At 66.7% G+C, this 15,225-nt stretch overlaps 3 protein-coding genes across 6 annotated transcripts in view; 1 reads left to right on the forward strand and 2 right to left on the reverse strand.

The window, feature by feature from the left end:
• Positions 1–7,489, reverse strand: CCDC154 (coiled-coil domain containing 154). The gene is made up of 18 exons (XM_049635384.1): positions 7,390–7,489; positions 6,514–6,778; positions 6,225–6,414; positions 6,082–6,128; positions 5,708–5,803; positions 5,147–5,270; positions 3,600–3,701; positions 3,392–3,520; positions 3,185–3,312; positions 2,817–2,943; positions 2,597–2,734; positions 2,062–2,136; positions 1,554–1,673; positions 1,390–1,466; positions 1,029–1,146; positions 664–750; positions 240–427; positions 1–144 (listed from the first exon to the last, which is right to left on the reverse strand). Exons 1-18 carry the CDS (start codon positions 7,487–7,489, stop codon positions 18–20), a joined length of 2,238 nt encoding a protein of 745 aa, XP_049491341.1. The 3' UTR covers positions 1–17.
• Positions 1–9,711, forward strand: part of GNPTG (N-acetylglucosamine-1-phosphate transferase subunit gamma) — a 73,827-nt gene extending 64,116 nt beyond the window's left edge. The window contains exon 12 of the transcript XR_007459248.1: positions 9,694–9,711. The gene's annotated coding sequence lies outside the window, so the exon portion shown is untranslated. The remainder of the gene's footprint in view (positions 1–9,693) is intronic.
• CLCN7 (chloride voltage-gated channel 7) overlaps positions 6,690–15,225 on the reverse strand; it is a 26,535-nt gene continuing 17,999 nt past the window's right edge. For 3 of the 4 annotated variants that reach the window (XM_049637225.1, XM_049637226.1, XM_049637227.1), the window contains 12 exons: positions 15,140–15,200; positions 14,444–14,582; positions 13,480–13,573; positions 13,048–13,217; positions 12,007–12,058; positions 11,608–11,735; positions 11,352–11,437; positions 10,972–11,101; positions 10,378–10,437; positions 10,115–10,291; positions 9,626–9,706; positions 6,690–9,360 (listed from right to left, as the gene is read on the reverse strand). In XM_049637225.1, coding sequence (XP_049493182.1) covers positions 9,274–9,360; positions 9,626–9,706; positions 10,115–10,291; positions 10,378–10,437; positions 10,972–11,101; positions 11,352–11,437; positions 11,608–11,735; positions 12,007–12,058; positions 13,048–13,217; positions 13,480–13,573; positions 14,444–14,582; positions 15,140–15,200 — 1,265 coding nt within the window. In that variant the 3' untranslated portion in view covers positions 6,690–9,273. The remainder of the gene's footprint in view (positions 9,361–9,625; positions 9,707–10,114; positions 10,292–10,377; positions 10,438–10,971; positions 11,102–11,351; positions 11,438–11,607; positions 11,736–12,006; positions 12,059–13,047; positions 13,218–13,479; positions 13,574–14,443; positions 14,583–15,139; positions 15,201–15,225) is intronic. The other variant, XR_007459247.1, reaches the window with a different exon arrangement.

The following is a 15,225-nucleotide window of genomic DNA, read 5'->3' on the forward strand; positions in this document are numbered from 1 at the left end:
AACAGGAGCTGGCACGTTTATTTCCGGGAAAGGGACGCGGAAGTGAGCGTGCAGACGGGCTCCTGGCAGAGGGACCTCTCCGAGACCGCGCTCGCCCTCCGCTGCGCCACCCGGCTCACGAGGACCTCCTTCCACTGCAGCCACCTGCCGGGAGACGCGGCTCACGCCTGCTGACCTCGGGGCCTCCCCGGCACCACCCTGACCTGGAGGGGTCTCCAGAGGGCGGCTTCCCTGCCCACCTCACGGCCTGATACACGCCCCAGCAGTTCATGGGGACCGCCTCTCCGGGGGCTGCGTCCTTGATGAAAAACCGCTGCCTCACCAGGGACCTGAGGACCCTCCTGCTGCCCAGCGTCAGCGCCCACGGGCCCTCCTCACTCCACAGCCGCACGAAGCTCTCACGCAGGCTGGCCAACTCCTCCGCGCGCTGTGGACAAGGGCACCGTGAGGAGGGGCCAGTGCGGGAATGCAGGAATCTGGCCACAGGGGGCCCGACAGCAGACGGGATTTATCTCCCTCTGGACAAACCAGGGTCTTATCTACCGGGAAACCCCGCTCAGGCCAGACACGCAGATGGACAGACATGGGGAAGGCCACAAAGCCAGAGGTTGTGCCGGGGAGGGGGGAGGGGGGCAGGGTCCACGGAGGGGCCACCTCTCTCACCAGCTTGGTTTCTGTATTAAACTTGAGGTTCTGGATGGTCTTGTTGTCTTGGATGCTGTTCTCCAGTTTCATTATTTGGTTCTGAAACTAAACACGGCCCTCGTCTGTTGGGCGGGGCGAACCCTCGGGCCTGAGGCTGGCCCCTACCCCTGTCCCCCCGTCACTCAGGCAGGAGCTGGCCCGTGACATGTGGGATCTGGGGCGCGTCACTCAGTCCAGGGTTCAGCCGGCGCCTGTCACCGTGATTGCTGGCAGCCCAGCGTCTGGGGACTCTGGACAGGTGTCCCCGCTCAGGGTGTCTTGGTTCTGGGGCCTCCCTGGGGGCCCCTCTGCCGAGTGTGATGGGCACAGGGGCTCAGGGGTACCGTGACCAGCTTGCCCTGGATCTCCGCGATCTTACGCCCGGGGTTGCCCTCCCTGAGCAGCTGAACAGAGGACAGCAGAGAGGCCAGCTCCTGCCGCACGGCCCCGACCTCGAACTCCCTGTAGGAACAGGAGGCTCTGGGCGGGGGTCCCAGGCCCAGGGCGTGAGGGGGCGCCCAGCTTTGCCACCCCTCCAGCGGGAACTGGGGGGACCCCAGTGGGTGACAGAAGGCCCAGTGGAGGATGTGTGTGGGCTGCACCCGGTGGGGCCAAGCGCAGAGCTGGGGAGGTGCGGGGGGCTGTGGGAGTAGGAGACTTGTGGACGCAGCAGGGCCGTTCTGAGGCCAGGAGCTGGGGCCTCACCTGGCCTTGCCCTCGGCCGAGATCTTGAGGTCTGAGTCGCTCTTGTGGAGGACGCACTTGTCGGACACGGCCTCTATCTGCAGCAGAGGCAAGGTAGGCGGGCAGCCGGGGCGGCACAGCAGGGTGGGGGGAGGGGGGAGGCGGGGCACCCGGTCTTCACCCACCTGCCGTGGCAGGCTGTCCACTCGCTCCCGCACCTCCCTCAGGTGCTCCTCAGCCTCCTTCTGACAGCGGACCAGGCCCTCCAGGGATTTCTGCTCTGAGCCTTCCCACTCTCTCTTTGCCTAGGACACAGCGGGGACAGGGAGGGGGGACAGATGGATGGACGGGGCCCACTGGAGCCAGAGTTGAACCCAGGCAGCAGAGAGCTCCGGAGGGGGCCGACTCTGAGTTCGTCCACCCGGTCTGCACACAGCCACTCTCCAGGGACCCGGGGACCCCGGGCAGGGCCCCCAGGCTGGGCAGAGCCATATCCGGAAGAAGGAGGCCTGGCTTGGCCCCGAGCCCACCAGGAGTCAGTCAGCAAGGGCACAACGGGCAGCCTGCCCACACCTGCAGGGGAGGGGTCTCGGGAGGCCTGGGGGGCCCTGCCCCATAGCAGAAGGGTGGACATGTGGCCTTGGGAGGCTTGGGGGGCCCCGCCCCACAGTGGAAGGGTGGACGTGTATTCACAGCAGCGCCTTCCGTGGCCAGACCAGGGGGCGGTGCGGTGTCCATCAGCGGAAGAAAAGATAAGCCGGTCACACACTGTATGGAAGCATTTATAGGAAACGTCCAGAACAAGCAAATCCGCAGAGGCGGGCGTCAGATCAGCGGTCGCCAGGGGCCTCGGGGTAGGGAGTGACCACTAGCCACACCAGGGCTTCCTCTGTGGTGACAGGAAGGATCTACGAGTTATGTGGTGGTTGTCCAACCCTGAATACGTGAGCAGCCGCGATCCCCACCCTTTCCAAGGGTGGACTCTAGGGCGTGGGAATTAAAGGTCAACGACACTGTGACTAGAAAGAGGAAAAAAACCCAAGGGCCAGGCCACCTTGCCGGCCCCTCTGGAATCCGCTTTGTGGTCGGGGCCACCATGGGCCTCGTGGACAGCAGCTGGGCAGGGGCGGGAGGTTTGGGACCGCCTGTCAGGCCTGCTTTCTCAGGCACTGGGGATGGCTGGGGCTGGGGGTGGGGTGCAGGTGACCCCCCTCAGCTCCGCGCGCACCTCGCTCAGCCGAAGGCTCAGTGTCTGCTCCTGCAGGTCCAGTCTCCAGCTCAGAGCCAGGAAGTGGTCACTCAGGTCCTTCACCTGCGTCTCCAGCTCGGCCAGCGACACCTCCAGGGCCTGGCTCTTCTCTCGTTGCTGCGGGGCGCTGGGCTGAGTGCGGGCACCTGGGGAGGCGGGGGCCCCACCGGGAGACCGACCCGGGCCCCGCGGCCCTCACCACCTCCAGCGCGCTGCGCACCTCCCGCTGGGCCAGCTCCCCGGCCAGCTGCACGGCTGTCAGGTTCTCCCGCAGGCAGGTGGCCAGCTCCCCGGCCCGGGTCTCCTCCAGGTGCCCCTTGACGTCCCTGGGGGTCGGTGCCCAGACAGACCGCCCCTCAGCCGAGGCCGCCTGCCCGCCGAGGCGCTGGGTCAAGGCGGGGGCCTGGCGGCGGGCTCCAGAACCATCCGGGAGACCCGGGGAGCAGAGAAGGGTCACAGGGCCCACCAGGACGGGGGCTGTGTACACTGGGGCACGCTGAGTCCTCCGTGGGGGGACGGGAGCCCCCATCAGCGGGGGCGGGGGGAGGAAGGGGCTGGGACACCCACCGGGCCTTCTGCTCGGCCAGGAGGATGCGGCTCAGGGACACCTGGTTCTGCCGTACGAACTTGGTCAGCTGGACCACGGCCCCGTCCAGGCCCCGGCACTGCTCCAGGAGGCGGCGTGCTTCCTGCTGCTGTGCGCAAGTGGCCCTGAGCCCAGGCGCCGGCCGGCCCGGCCCGGCCACCCCCAGCCCCTGCCCCCCTACTGCGCACCTCGTGCTGCCCCTGCAGGGCCTGGACGCGCTCCTCGGCCAGCTCCTGCAGCCCCCGCCACCTGCTGTCCAGCTCCTCCCGCAGGCCGCCCTCCGCCTTGAGCCGGGCGCTCTCCGAGACCTTCATCCTCTGTGGGGAGACCCGCCCCCGCCCGCCGTGAGTGGGGCTGTGGGGGGCCCGGCCCGGCCGCAGGCCCGCGGGCTCCCACCTTCTCCAGGGCCAGGAAGCTCTTCTGCAGGAAGCCGCACAGCTTGGCCTCTCTCTTGAGGAAGCGGAGGCTCATCTCCTCCCCGAGCTTGGTCACCTGGGCCTGCGGGGGGTCAGCGCGGCCGCCATGGGGTCGGACCTCCCTCCTCGCCACGTCCGCCCCCGGCCCCCCTGCCATCTCGGACTTCTTTGCTTTCTTGCCCAACCGGGCCCATCACAGAGGGGGCTCTGGGTCCTGTGTCCCGCACTGCCCCCGAGCCTCGCAGAGCTGGGCCTACCGCACCCTCCCGAGGAAGGCCGGCGGGGCGGGCGGGGGCCACGTGTTCCCCCCAGAGCGCCAGGCACCAGGGCTGTGAAGGGTCTACAGGGTCCGGAACACACTTGGTGCTCGTGGTGACCACCAGACGCCACACCCAGGGAATCGCACCCTGAGCCGGGAGCCTCCGTGCGGGAAGCCGAGTAAGTACGACAGCTCTCCACGTTCGCACACATCCACACGCGTGTGCGCACACAGGGACGTGCGTGCATAGACCGCACACGCACTTCGCCCTTGAGCTCCAGGCTCCTGCCCCCTCCTCCCTGCAGGCAGCTGTGCCCTGGGCCCCGCCAGCCATGCCCCTGCACACGGGGCGATCTGGAGCAGGTCAGCACACGGTCTCTGTGAGAGGCCAAGGGTCTGTGCCTCAGTCTGTCCGCTCTGTGGTTACAGCGCAACAGCAGAAGCGAATGACAGTAAATGAGTGGGCTTTGCAGAAGCAGGCGGAGGCCACAGTTTGCTGACCGGGCACCCGAGAGCGCTTGGGGAAGACGCGGGCGCTTGGAGCCCGCCTGGCACGTCAGGAATCCGAGGGCCAGTGAGTGCCTCTCGGAGCTCCCGGCCGCAGCGGTGGGCAGGGTCTCGATGCGGCCAAGACGCCACCTTCCCGAAGGGCAGAGGAAGGGAGGCCACCGAAGCTGGGCAGCCGAGCTATGTGGGCAGCAGCTGGGAGCACTTGGCCCGCGCAGGCCCCGGTCTCTGTTTGCAGAGCTGAAGAGGCTGGGTCTGGAGACGTGCCTCCTGTGCCCTGCCCTGCCTCCCAGGGTCTCATGCAGCGGGGGCACCTGACCAGCCCAGGGCTGGGACCACGCCGGGAGATGGCCGAGGAAGGGGCTTCAGGGCTACGACGTCCTATGTCCCGATTTGGGTGCTGGTCACAGGAGGGGGGTGAGGGGCGGGGGCGAAGACAGGGCCACTGAGGTGTCATGTGTGCAGAAGGACGAGCTCGGTCTCAGCGCTTCCCAAATCGGCAGCCGTGGGCCACGTGCGGCTACTGGGCATCTGGAACGTGGCTCACGTGACCGAGGGACCTAAAGTGTTAGCTCATTTCCACGGACGAAGCCACCTGTGGCTGGTGGCCACCTACCGGACGGGGCGGGACCGTGGGGGGACCACGTGGGCCCAGTCACGTGGGCGGGGAGGACATGGGCTACAGGTGCAGCGGTCTCTTCTGACGGACCCTCCTGGTGGCGGCCCGCCTGGCTGCCCGGGCCCGGCCTCCCTCCTGGTACCTGCACCTTGGCCACCTCAAGGTCTGCCCTCTGGCTCGCCTCCTCCTGGCTCTTCTGCAGACCGCTGCAGGCCGCTTCCCGGGACAGTTCCTCCTGCTCCAGCCTCCCGGCCAGCTCGGCCAACCTAGGGCAACGGTGAGGGTCACGGCAGCCCGGCCGGCCAGAGGGCCTGGCTGTGGGGCTACCGTGAACTTTTCGGGGCCTCCGGACACTGAGAGTCCCTCTCGAGGCCAGGCCTGCATCCGGGGGGCCCAGGCTGACCTACAGGCCACCTGGGCAAACACAGACAAGGATAAGCCGCTGACTTCCGCGTACCCATGCGGGGACGTGACAGCGGCTTGGATGAGTGTGACTGATGGGGAAGAGAGCGGTAGGGATTCTGGACCTAACTCGCTTTTCCCCACAGAGGGTCCAGGGGGGTCCGAGCCCTCCACCCTGTCGACCAGCAGCGTGGCACCAAGGGCCAGGGGACGCCTTCCCTGCCTCGGTGCCTCCTACCCACGTGACCACACGTGGGAAGTTCAGAGCCGGCCCCCAAGGAGGGAGGCAGGCGGGGCCCACCTGAGGCTGGCCTCCTGCTCGGTGTCCTTCCGCTCAGAGTCCTGGAGCGCCTGCTTCCTCCGGACCTGTGTCAGGGCTTCCCGGACCTCCACCAGCCTGGCACGCAAGAGCCACTTCTGCCTGGGGCCTGCCTGGCCCGCCCTCCTGGCCGCCTTTGGGGTTCAGGTCCCGGCCCAGGGGCCCCGGCAACGGGTCTCCCGCCCTTCTCTCTGCAGGGGCCACGGCCCACGCAAACCCAGACTTCTCGGGCTGGGCCGTGGATACACGCTGCTTACCAGAGCGAGGCGACCAGGACCCCAGGTTCCCGCCCCAGCCACCGCTTTCCCAAAGCCCCTGACCTCCCCGCTGGGGCCCAGGCCATCGGTGTGGGGTACCTCCTGTCCAGGGCCTGCATCTGGGTCTGGTTCTGGGGGCTAGGGAACTGGAAGGAGGAAGGGCAGGCTGAGCCTCACAGCACGGCCGGCACCCACAGGGGCCGGGGAGCCCCGCCCGTGGGTGCGGACGGCGGGCAGCTGACCTCGAGGGCCTCCTTCTCGGGGGCCCGGGCCACCCGCCGTAGGTCCTGCTGAAGCTTCTTCAGCTCGGAGTCCTGAAGTTTCACGCAGGCCCGCAGCCGGAGCATTTCCCGGAGCAGGCTCAGCATGGCCGGCTCACAGCGGTCCCTGTGTTCCCGCAGGGACACCACCTCGGCCTGCAGGTCGGCCACCCTGGCCAGGGCGAGGAGCAGGCTGAGTCGGGCCGCGTGTGCCAGGGGGTGGGGGCGGTAGGCAGCGTGGCTCTCCCTCCCCGGCTCCACACGGGCTCACCACTGCTCCAGCTGCTTCCAGGGCTTAGGGGGATCCTGCTCGGGGACGGACGTGGCAGACGCCAGGTGGCTGGACTCATACCTCTCGGAGATCTCCTCCAGACTCAAGAGCCCGGGGCTGGCCAGCTCCTCCTCCAGGGAGAGCCCCAGGTCCCCCAGGGTGATGGTGCTCGCCTGAGAGGGGGGCGAAGCCCCGGATAAGGGGTGGCTAGCGGCCAGCTCTGTAAGAAGGCGACCTCTGGGCCGGCGAAGGCCCCCAGGTGGAGCTCAGGATAACAGGGACTCAAATCCCTGTCCGCTGAGCTCAGTGTCCACTGCGCTCACCTCCACCCGTCCAGCTGAGTCACCCAGCGCAGCCCCGGCTGGGCTCGGCTCGCGCTGCCCCAGAGAGACCGGAGCCTGAGGACACACGGCACTAGGCAGCGGAAACAACAGGGCAGTGCTCTGCCTGCCCAGTTCCAGAGGGAGCCCCCGGGCAGCGAGGCGACCTGAGGGGTCAAGGAATTAGTGCCGTCCTGGGTGGCCCACACTCCTGCCCTCCTGGCTCGGCCCCCGTTGGTACCAGGCTCACCCGACACGGCTTCACCGGCAACCACCGTCCGTGGCCTCAGCCGCTGCCCAGAGGCCCCGGGCCTCGCACCAGGGCGGCTGGACGGAGGCAGGGAAGGCCTCGGGGGGCACCCACCCTCGCGTCTCTCCTTCCGATCCAACAGCAAGGTAGACAAGAGCCACACGGCAGCAGGGCCTCTTCCGGAGCCGTCTTTTCGTCACCAGAACCTTCGCACGTCACGGCCCAACTGCCAGTGGAACCCGGGCCCTCAACTCTCCCGGCAAGGCCTTCCCAACTGCCTGTTCCCAGAAAGACCCGAGAGGGCACCATTCAGCCGGCCAGGGCCAGGGCAGGGAGTGGATGCTGGCCTGTGGGTCAGGAGCAGGGACCCCAGCGGGCCCCGGGTGGGAGGGACAGGCGGGGGCATTCTCCGGCCAGCCGGTCAGAGAAGGGGTTGTCCGGGACAGATAGAACAGGCAGAGGCACGCGGCCGGAGCAGGAGAGGGTGCGGGCCACAGGCGCGGGCTGCGCGCGGGCTCCAGGATCCTCGCGACCACAGTAAGAAAGCAAACAGAGGCGGCTGCAGCGTTTCCATGGTGCATTTTATTTAATCCCACGTGACGAACGTGCGGCCGGTTCATGTCGTCAACGCAAACCACGACATGCACACACTCCCACGCCAGGTGCTCCAAGCCCAGTTCTGTGCTCCCCCTGCCCAGTCGTCCACACTCTCCCAGGCCAGGTCCTCCCAGCCCGGCGCGGTGCTCCCCCTGCCCGGTCGTCCACACTCTCCCACGCCAGGTCCTCCCAGCCCGGCGCGGTGCTCCCCCTGCCCGGTCGCCCAAGCCCACCCACAGAGGGCACAAAGTGGACACTCCGAAGTCAACCCGTGGTCCGGGGGCCTTTCAAGGCCCTGCCTGTGGCCACATCACCCCCCTCGTGGCCCAGAGCAGCATCCAGACCAAGGGCCCAGGGGCAGCAAACCGCCCAGACTGGCCCTGAAGCTGTCTGGCAGCTGGTGCCAGCACATCCCATGGGCGTGTGTCGGCCATGACTGCTTCCTCACCCGTGGGTTTCTGTGTCTCTTGCCTTCCCCGCCTCCCTGTGGGGTCCCCACATGCGCATCCAAGACGCCCCGTCCCAGACACACCCACCCTCAGCGGTCCTGCAAATCCCCCACTGCTAGACCGTGGCTGGTGCTGAGCAGGAACAAGGGAGCCAAGCTGCAAGTGTGAGGGTACGATTCCTTTATTTCTCCCTTTCAAAGCCCCCGCTCCTCTCACCGCGTCCCCCAGGGGGGCTCCCACCAAGAAGGGACCAGCGTTTTGAGGACCCACTTCCTTTAAGGGGCCAGAACCAAGGCGAACCGTCCCCCACCCCACCCCCAGCTGCTACAATGGCACCCACATCACCTAGTCTCAGAAATAGGCCAGGGAATCACCTCCAGAAAAGGTTCCCTAGGGCTCTGGGGACACAGGACACCGGATCCAGGCCCATCTAGCCTAACAGAGGCACAGCATTCTTGGTCTGGGCTCACCAGCCCATCCCAGAGCCCACCTGCCCCCGGACTGGAACAGGAGCTGTCCTGGAACACGGCCCCGGACCAAGGGTCCTCAGAGGCCAGTGGGAGCCCCCACGTGCTTAGATAGCAGCTCTCTCGGTGCCGTGCACTCTGGCGACAGCTGTGGGTCTGGTCTGGACCACAGCTCGGGGTGATGGAGGTGTTCACCCCATCGATGTTTTCGGCTTTCTCTCTGGCCAAGACCCCAGAGAGGCCGTGTGGTGAGTCTGGCAAAAGAGCCGAACTCCCTACAGAGCTGGCTGCAGAGGCCGCTCCCCAGGGCCCCGCCTCCAGGTGTCCAGCTGGAGCCTTTGCCGGGCAGGGTCCAGTGCCCAGGCCCATCACCTCACGGCCACAGAATGAGCCAAAGGGACAAGGCCACGATCTCTGCAGCAGCTGTGCGTCACCCGGGCCCCAGCTGGTGATGCACAGTCAGTGTGGTCCTTCCAGGCCGGCCCGCGGGGGGACAGACGGCACACAAGCAGCAGAGGGCCCTGCCTGCGGGCTGGCACCACTGGGACCCACGGGGTGCCGCTCGCTCACGGTCTCACAGGCGCACAAACATAGACACACACGTCCCGAGGAGTAGGGGATGCTGGATCCAGTGCTGATCCAGGGAGTAGGGGGGACCCCAGAGAAGGGCTGAGGCCTCACGTCTGGGCCAGGGAGAGCTCTTCAAGGCCCCCTTTCCCGAGCCGGTACCTGGCTAGGTCTTTCCTGGTCACCAGTCCGACCACCTGTGGAGGCAAAGCCAACTCAGTGACGCTGGCAACCCCCTGCCTCTGTGGAAGCCGCTGCCCCACGTGCCAAGGGGCAGCACAGTTTGGGGAACCCCAGGACTGAGCAGGTGGCCAGTCTGGATACCAAACCTTGAGTCCCCCACAGGAGCCGAGAGCGAGTACCCACCCGCGACCAGGGCAGTCAGCTCAGGAGGCAAAGGGCGAGGCTGGCACCCGGGCCCTGCCCCAGGGCTCCCTCGGGCACGTCCTCCCCACCACTCACCTGGTTGCAGTTGTCCACCACCACCAGGTGCCTGAGGCCCAGCGCCCGGAACAGCTTGAACACCCGAGGGAGGGACGCCTCCTGCAAAGGGAGGGGACGGGGCCTCAGCTGACCTGCCGGCCCCGCTAGTGTGGGAAGAGGTTGGCTGGCGGTCCCCCCTGCACCTCCCCCCTCCGCACAAAGATGCGTCCCGGAGACGCCTGGGGGGCTCAGTTGGTTAAACGCCCGACTCCCGATTTCAGCTCAGGCCACAGTCTCACAGTTCGTGGGTTTGAGCCCCACGTGGGGCTCTGCGATGACAGTGCAGGGCCTGCTTGGGATTCTCGCTCTCTTTCTGCGCCCCTCCCCCACTCTCCCTCCCTCTCTGCCCTTCCCCGACTTGTGTGCGCCCCATCACGCTATCTCAAATTGAAAACATGTAAAAAAGAGAAAAACAAAGGACGTGTTCGGAGCGGCTCCTGCCCTGGCCACAGCCTCTCGGGCAGGCACCTGGGGCACCGTGTAGGGGGAGGGGTTCATGAACTCTGACAGGTCCATGGTGCACTCCCGCTCATCCTGGGACACATGGATGGACTGGATCGGGGGGAAGCGTGGGTAGGCGTCCCGGAAGTCCTTCAGCCGAAGCCGCCGCCGCACCAGGCCCATGTTGGAGCGCTCCACAAACACCTGCAGGCGGTGGTGTGTCAGGACTCGGGCGCCCGGCTGTGTCTCCCGCCCCCCCACCCCCACCCCCCCAGGCGCCCGGCAGCTACCTTGTGCTTCAGGAGGACGATCAGCTGGGAGCGCAGGATCAAGCCCTGAAGCCGGGCCGGCTGCAGAAAAGAGACCCGTCTGTGGTCTGTGGGTGAAGCCCAAACCCGAGGCCCTTCCTGTCATGCTCAGTGGCCCCGCGGCGACCTTCGAGGCAGACACCGGCTCTGCCGCAGGCATCTCGCACACTCCCGGCAGCGGCAACGGGACGTGACCGCGGGAACGAGGCGACGAGAAGCCGGGGTGAGACGCACACCGCGGCCCTGACATCCCAGGCAGCTCCCGACGGGTGTCCCCCCCCCCCCCCCCCCCCCCCCCCCCCCCCCCCCGGGGGGTCCCCCCCCCCCCCCCCCCCCCAGCTCCTCAGCTGACAGGGCAGGAGCCCAAGACACGTGGATGGCTGGCCACCCCCGGCGGGCCGCCTCTGCCCGGCCTCCCGATTCCGTTCCTTCCCAGCAAGCGGGGCGGAGCCCCAACTGCGCGTGCAGGGTCTCCATATCCGCAGCACGGCCGCACAGGCCACGCGTGCAGCCGGGAACTTGGCCTCCGCCAGCCGTCCCGGGGCCGCGTGGGCGCGGGTGGGCCGCCCCGGGTACCTGGCTGTCGTCGGCCAGCTCCACCACAGGGAACCCGTTGTGATTGGAGGCCGTGTTGCTGAGAACGTCCACGATGACGCCCACCTTCTCCCTCCTCCGCAGGCAGACGACCGGCGTGCTCATCACCTCCCTGCGGAAGAGCCCCCGCTGTGGCCTTGCCGTGACCAGCCACGGGACCAAGGGGAGCTTCCCGCTCTGCTCACACGGGAGTGGACGCGTGATACAGGTGCAGCCCCCGTAGGCGGGAAAACCGGGGACGGGGAACCAGGAGCCCGCAGACCCCCAGGGGCTTCCCCGGCCGGCCGCCCACACGGCGCTTCCCCAGACCCTCAGACACGGGCCCTCCCAAACCGCCGGAAGCCGCCACGGTGCCACCGTACCTGGCGGTGAGCGAATGTGAGGTGACGGGGGCCTCCCAGTGCAGGAAGGGCACGCTCTGCAGCTGGATGTGCATGTCGTACAGGCCCTGAGGACGTGCGGGCTGTTGGCGCGGGGGCTCTGTCGGTCCCTCCCTCCACCTCTGCCGCACACCCCCAGCCCCCAGGCTCAGGCTCCCCCAGGCTCAGGCCAGGGGCATGGAGGGCCCACAAAGCAAGGGACAAGAAGGATTGGCAGGCCTCTTCCCACAAGCCACACCTCGATGAAGATGTCCCCCACGATCTTGGCGGTCATCAGGACCAGCATGATGGGGAAGCCGTAGGTCACGTTGCTGGTGGCCTCCATCATGATGACGGTCAGGCTGAGCGTCATCCTCACGATCCCACCTGTCCAGGGGTGGGGGGGTGGAGTCAGGGGTAGCGTCCAGCCTCTGTGGGCCACAAGGACTCTCCTACCTCCCCTGACCATCTGTGTTCTCTGTGCACACCTGCGTGCCCCCCGACCCCACCGTTTAGCCTCGTGGTCTGCCCGGGCAGGCCGCACTGGGTGGGGACAGTGACCCTGAACACTGACACGGGGTCAACTCCTGCCTTCACTCCTCCAAGGGGAAGACGCCCCCTCCTAACCTTGGGACCCCACGGGGAGGCCAGGACTCACCCAGCTGGGCGGCCGCTCCCATCAGGGCGTATTTGCCAGGATCCGCCCAGATCTGTGGGGATGACAGAGGAGGGTCAGGGGCTGGCAGCCCCCTACTCAAACCCAAAGAGATGCATGACGCCCCAGGGGCCACTGGGCCCAGCAATTCCAGCCCTAGAAGGCCACCCTATGGTTTACACACACGTGAGCAAAGTGGTCTGTGGCAGCATCCAGGGTGACAGAAACCTGGAAGTACCCTAGGTGCGCCCCACTCAGGATGCCCCAAATGACCTATGCCACCTGCACGCACCGGACGACTCAGCAGCTAAGGCAAGAAGCACCTTCTGTGCGCCGAGGAAGGACGGTGGCGCCCACGTGCACGCAGCGGGCACCATCTGTGCAGAAATGACTGCACCGCGAGGGAGCAGGGAACCCAGCACGTGCACAGCACGGACAGCTGCGGGCGACGCCTCACAGCGTGGGGTTCCGCTCAGGAAATGCCCAGAACGGGTGCGTGTGCAGAGACGGGGTGTGGCAGCGGCTGCCAGGGGTGCAGGCTTCCTGGGGTGAGGGATGTCAAGCATGGCGCTCGACAGCGGAGACTCGTACACGAGTCTGCGAACACGCTAAGGAACGCCGAACTACGTGCTTCCGCGGAGGGGGAGGCCTTACGGCGCACAAACCGCTTCGGGATTGAAAGACCACCACCCAAAGACCACGTCTGGAAGGAAACCTGACAAAACACACAACCAGAGCCTGGAAAAGGGAGCAGATGGGGGGACGGGAGACTCTGCCTGTGCCTTCTCGCAGGTTTTAAAATCTTGACTAAAATAAGAATAAAAACACAAAAAATGGAAACCAAGTTCCCAGAAGCCGGGCACATGCGCCTCGGTCACAGGCTCCCAGGGCCCGTCCTGTAACGAGAAACACCAAGCCTCCCCGACGAGCGTCTGTGCAGCACAGACAGGCGGCTGGGCCAACAGGACACGTCAAACACCAGCGTCCGGGAAACTCAAGGCCCAGCACAAGCGCCGTCCCCGCGCGCTGGGAGCCCACACTCACCGCGGCCCCGGTGACGTAGGACAGGGAGATCCCAAAGAGCCGGCCCCAGGCGGCCCCGATGAGCAGGGACGGGATGAAGACGCCAGCGGACACCGTGAGCCCGTAGGTCCAGCAGGCCAGGAAGAAGTAGACCAGGGTGAAGAGACCTAGCGTCACGGGGTTGTAGGAGCCTAGGGGAGAGGGGGCTGGCCAGGGCCTGCCGCGTGGACCCACCCGCGTGGACCCAGGCCAGCAGCCGCCCTCCAGGAAGAGAAGGGTCCCGGCCGAACCCCTGCGCACCAGCGTGCCCACCACTGCGGCAAGGGCGGTGACCCCTGCCCTCAGGGCACAGCTGGCCAGAAGGCGACACCCGGGCCCTGGGCCCAGTGACCGCGGGTCGGTCAGAGAGCACGTGGGGACACGCGGCTGGCACCAGAGAGCCTGGGCACTCACCTGGTGGGTCGTGGAAAAGGCTGACCACGCTCTTCTCGGGGGTGTTGAAGAAGGCCGCGGCCATGGAGTTGTACTCACCGTCCGCACAGAAAAGCTGCAAGGGTGGAAGAGGGGACAGGCCGCTGGGGCCAGGGGCCAACCACGTGATGGGTGGGGCAGGTCAAGGCCTAGCAGGGGCCAGCAAAGAGCCAGGCCCAGGAACGGCCAGAGCGTCAGAGGTCCAGCCTGCAGGGCCCAGCCCACGGAACAATGGGGCACACGAGGACTCCGGGACGCACCCCTGAGCACACCCCCGGGGCTCAACAGGCGGCCACCTGAGCGCTGGTGCGCAGGGGTCCGGCCCTCCCAGGCGAGCACAGCTGTGGTTCCTGGACGCCTAACCCACAGAGGGGGCTGGCTCGGGCGGCCAGTCGGCTGGGGGAAGCCCAGACCCACACCCGTGACACCGGTTTCCATCCACCCATCAGTGGTCACTCCCTGGTGTGTCCCCCAGCCCCTGGCCACCACGAATCTGCTCTGCCTCCATGGACCCGTCTGTTCTGGATGTTTCACATAATGTCACACACCATACGGGACTTTGTGTCTGGCTTCTCTCCACAGTGTTTTCGAGATCCCTCCACGCTGTATCGTGTGTCAGGGCTTCACCCCTTTTCACGGCCAAATAAACCCATTTACAGGCAAACCCTGTCATGTTTATCCATGTGCCAACCGCCAGAGCACGTGCGTGCGTGTGGCTGTGCTTCTCAGGCCCACACCCACAACAACCCGCTTTGGAAGTCCTCGTGTGGCCCGGGGCAGGCCAGTGCTCTGGAGGGAAGACCTGGGAGACCCTGTCTGACATAATGCCTCTCCCTGACGCCCGGTGGCCCTGGGAAGCCCCTCCATCCCGGAGTTCAGCTGTGCCAGCCTCCTTCCTGCTGGGCCCGGGCTGGCGGACCCTTCCCCCTGACCCTGGACCCCCTACCTGGAGGGGATAGGACACGGAGCTCCCCTGCAGGGGCTGGCAGTCCCGCGATGAGTAAATCAGCACAAAGGCGACCGTGGCCGTGACGGCAGCCACCAGCATGGCCTCAATCACCTGGAGGCAGGGCCGGTGGATGTACCTAGAGCAGACAGCAGGATGGACAAGGCCTTGGGACGGCTGGACGCCTGGGCCACTGCCATGACAATGGAGACCATGGCTCCAAGGAAAGCCCGTCAGAGGACACAATGGGGTGACGGTGCACAGGCACCAGGTCATCTGGATGCTCCCTGGCAGCACTTTCAGTCCGGGCCAGACGACAAGAAGGAAGGTGTGCGTCCTTGAGCCCAGGACCCGCCCAAAGGTTCAGGAAACTCACGAGCTCCCACGCTGCTCTGCAGGTCTGCAGGCCCGACTATACCCTGGGTCGAGACGCCCGGATGGACCAGGCCGAGGCTGGACAGAGAAGCTGGGAGGACCCCAACCCCAAGGCCCCTTTCCAGGCCTCCAGCCAAACCCAGCCTCACCCAGCCCCTGGCCAGCGCTGGCCTGTCGCCTCCTGTACAACCCATCACAGAAGGACACACGTTGGCACACGGCCTTCCGCCGTGTGTGGGCACAGGGCCCACAATACATCCGTTTTCAAAGGCCCCAGGAGCCACACTGGTCCGTTTGGTCCACAAAGTGGAGGTTTCTCACCTGATTCGAAACATCGTCAGCCAGTAATTCAAGGCATTGAACACGGCCCCAAGAATACCACCTACGACCGGGAAGGGGGAGCATGT

This window comes from Panthera uncia, chromosome E1 (assembly GCF_023721935.1).
Source record: "Panthera uncia isolate 11264 chromosome E1, Puncia_PCG_1.0, whole genome shotgun sequence".
In the NCBI taxonomy this organism is placed as follows: domain Eukaryota; kingdom Metazoa; phylum Chordata; class Mammalia; order Carnivora; family Felidae; genus Panthera; species Panthera uncia.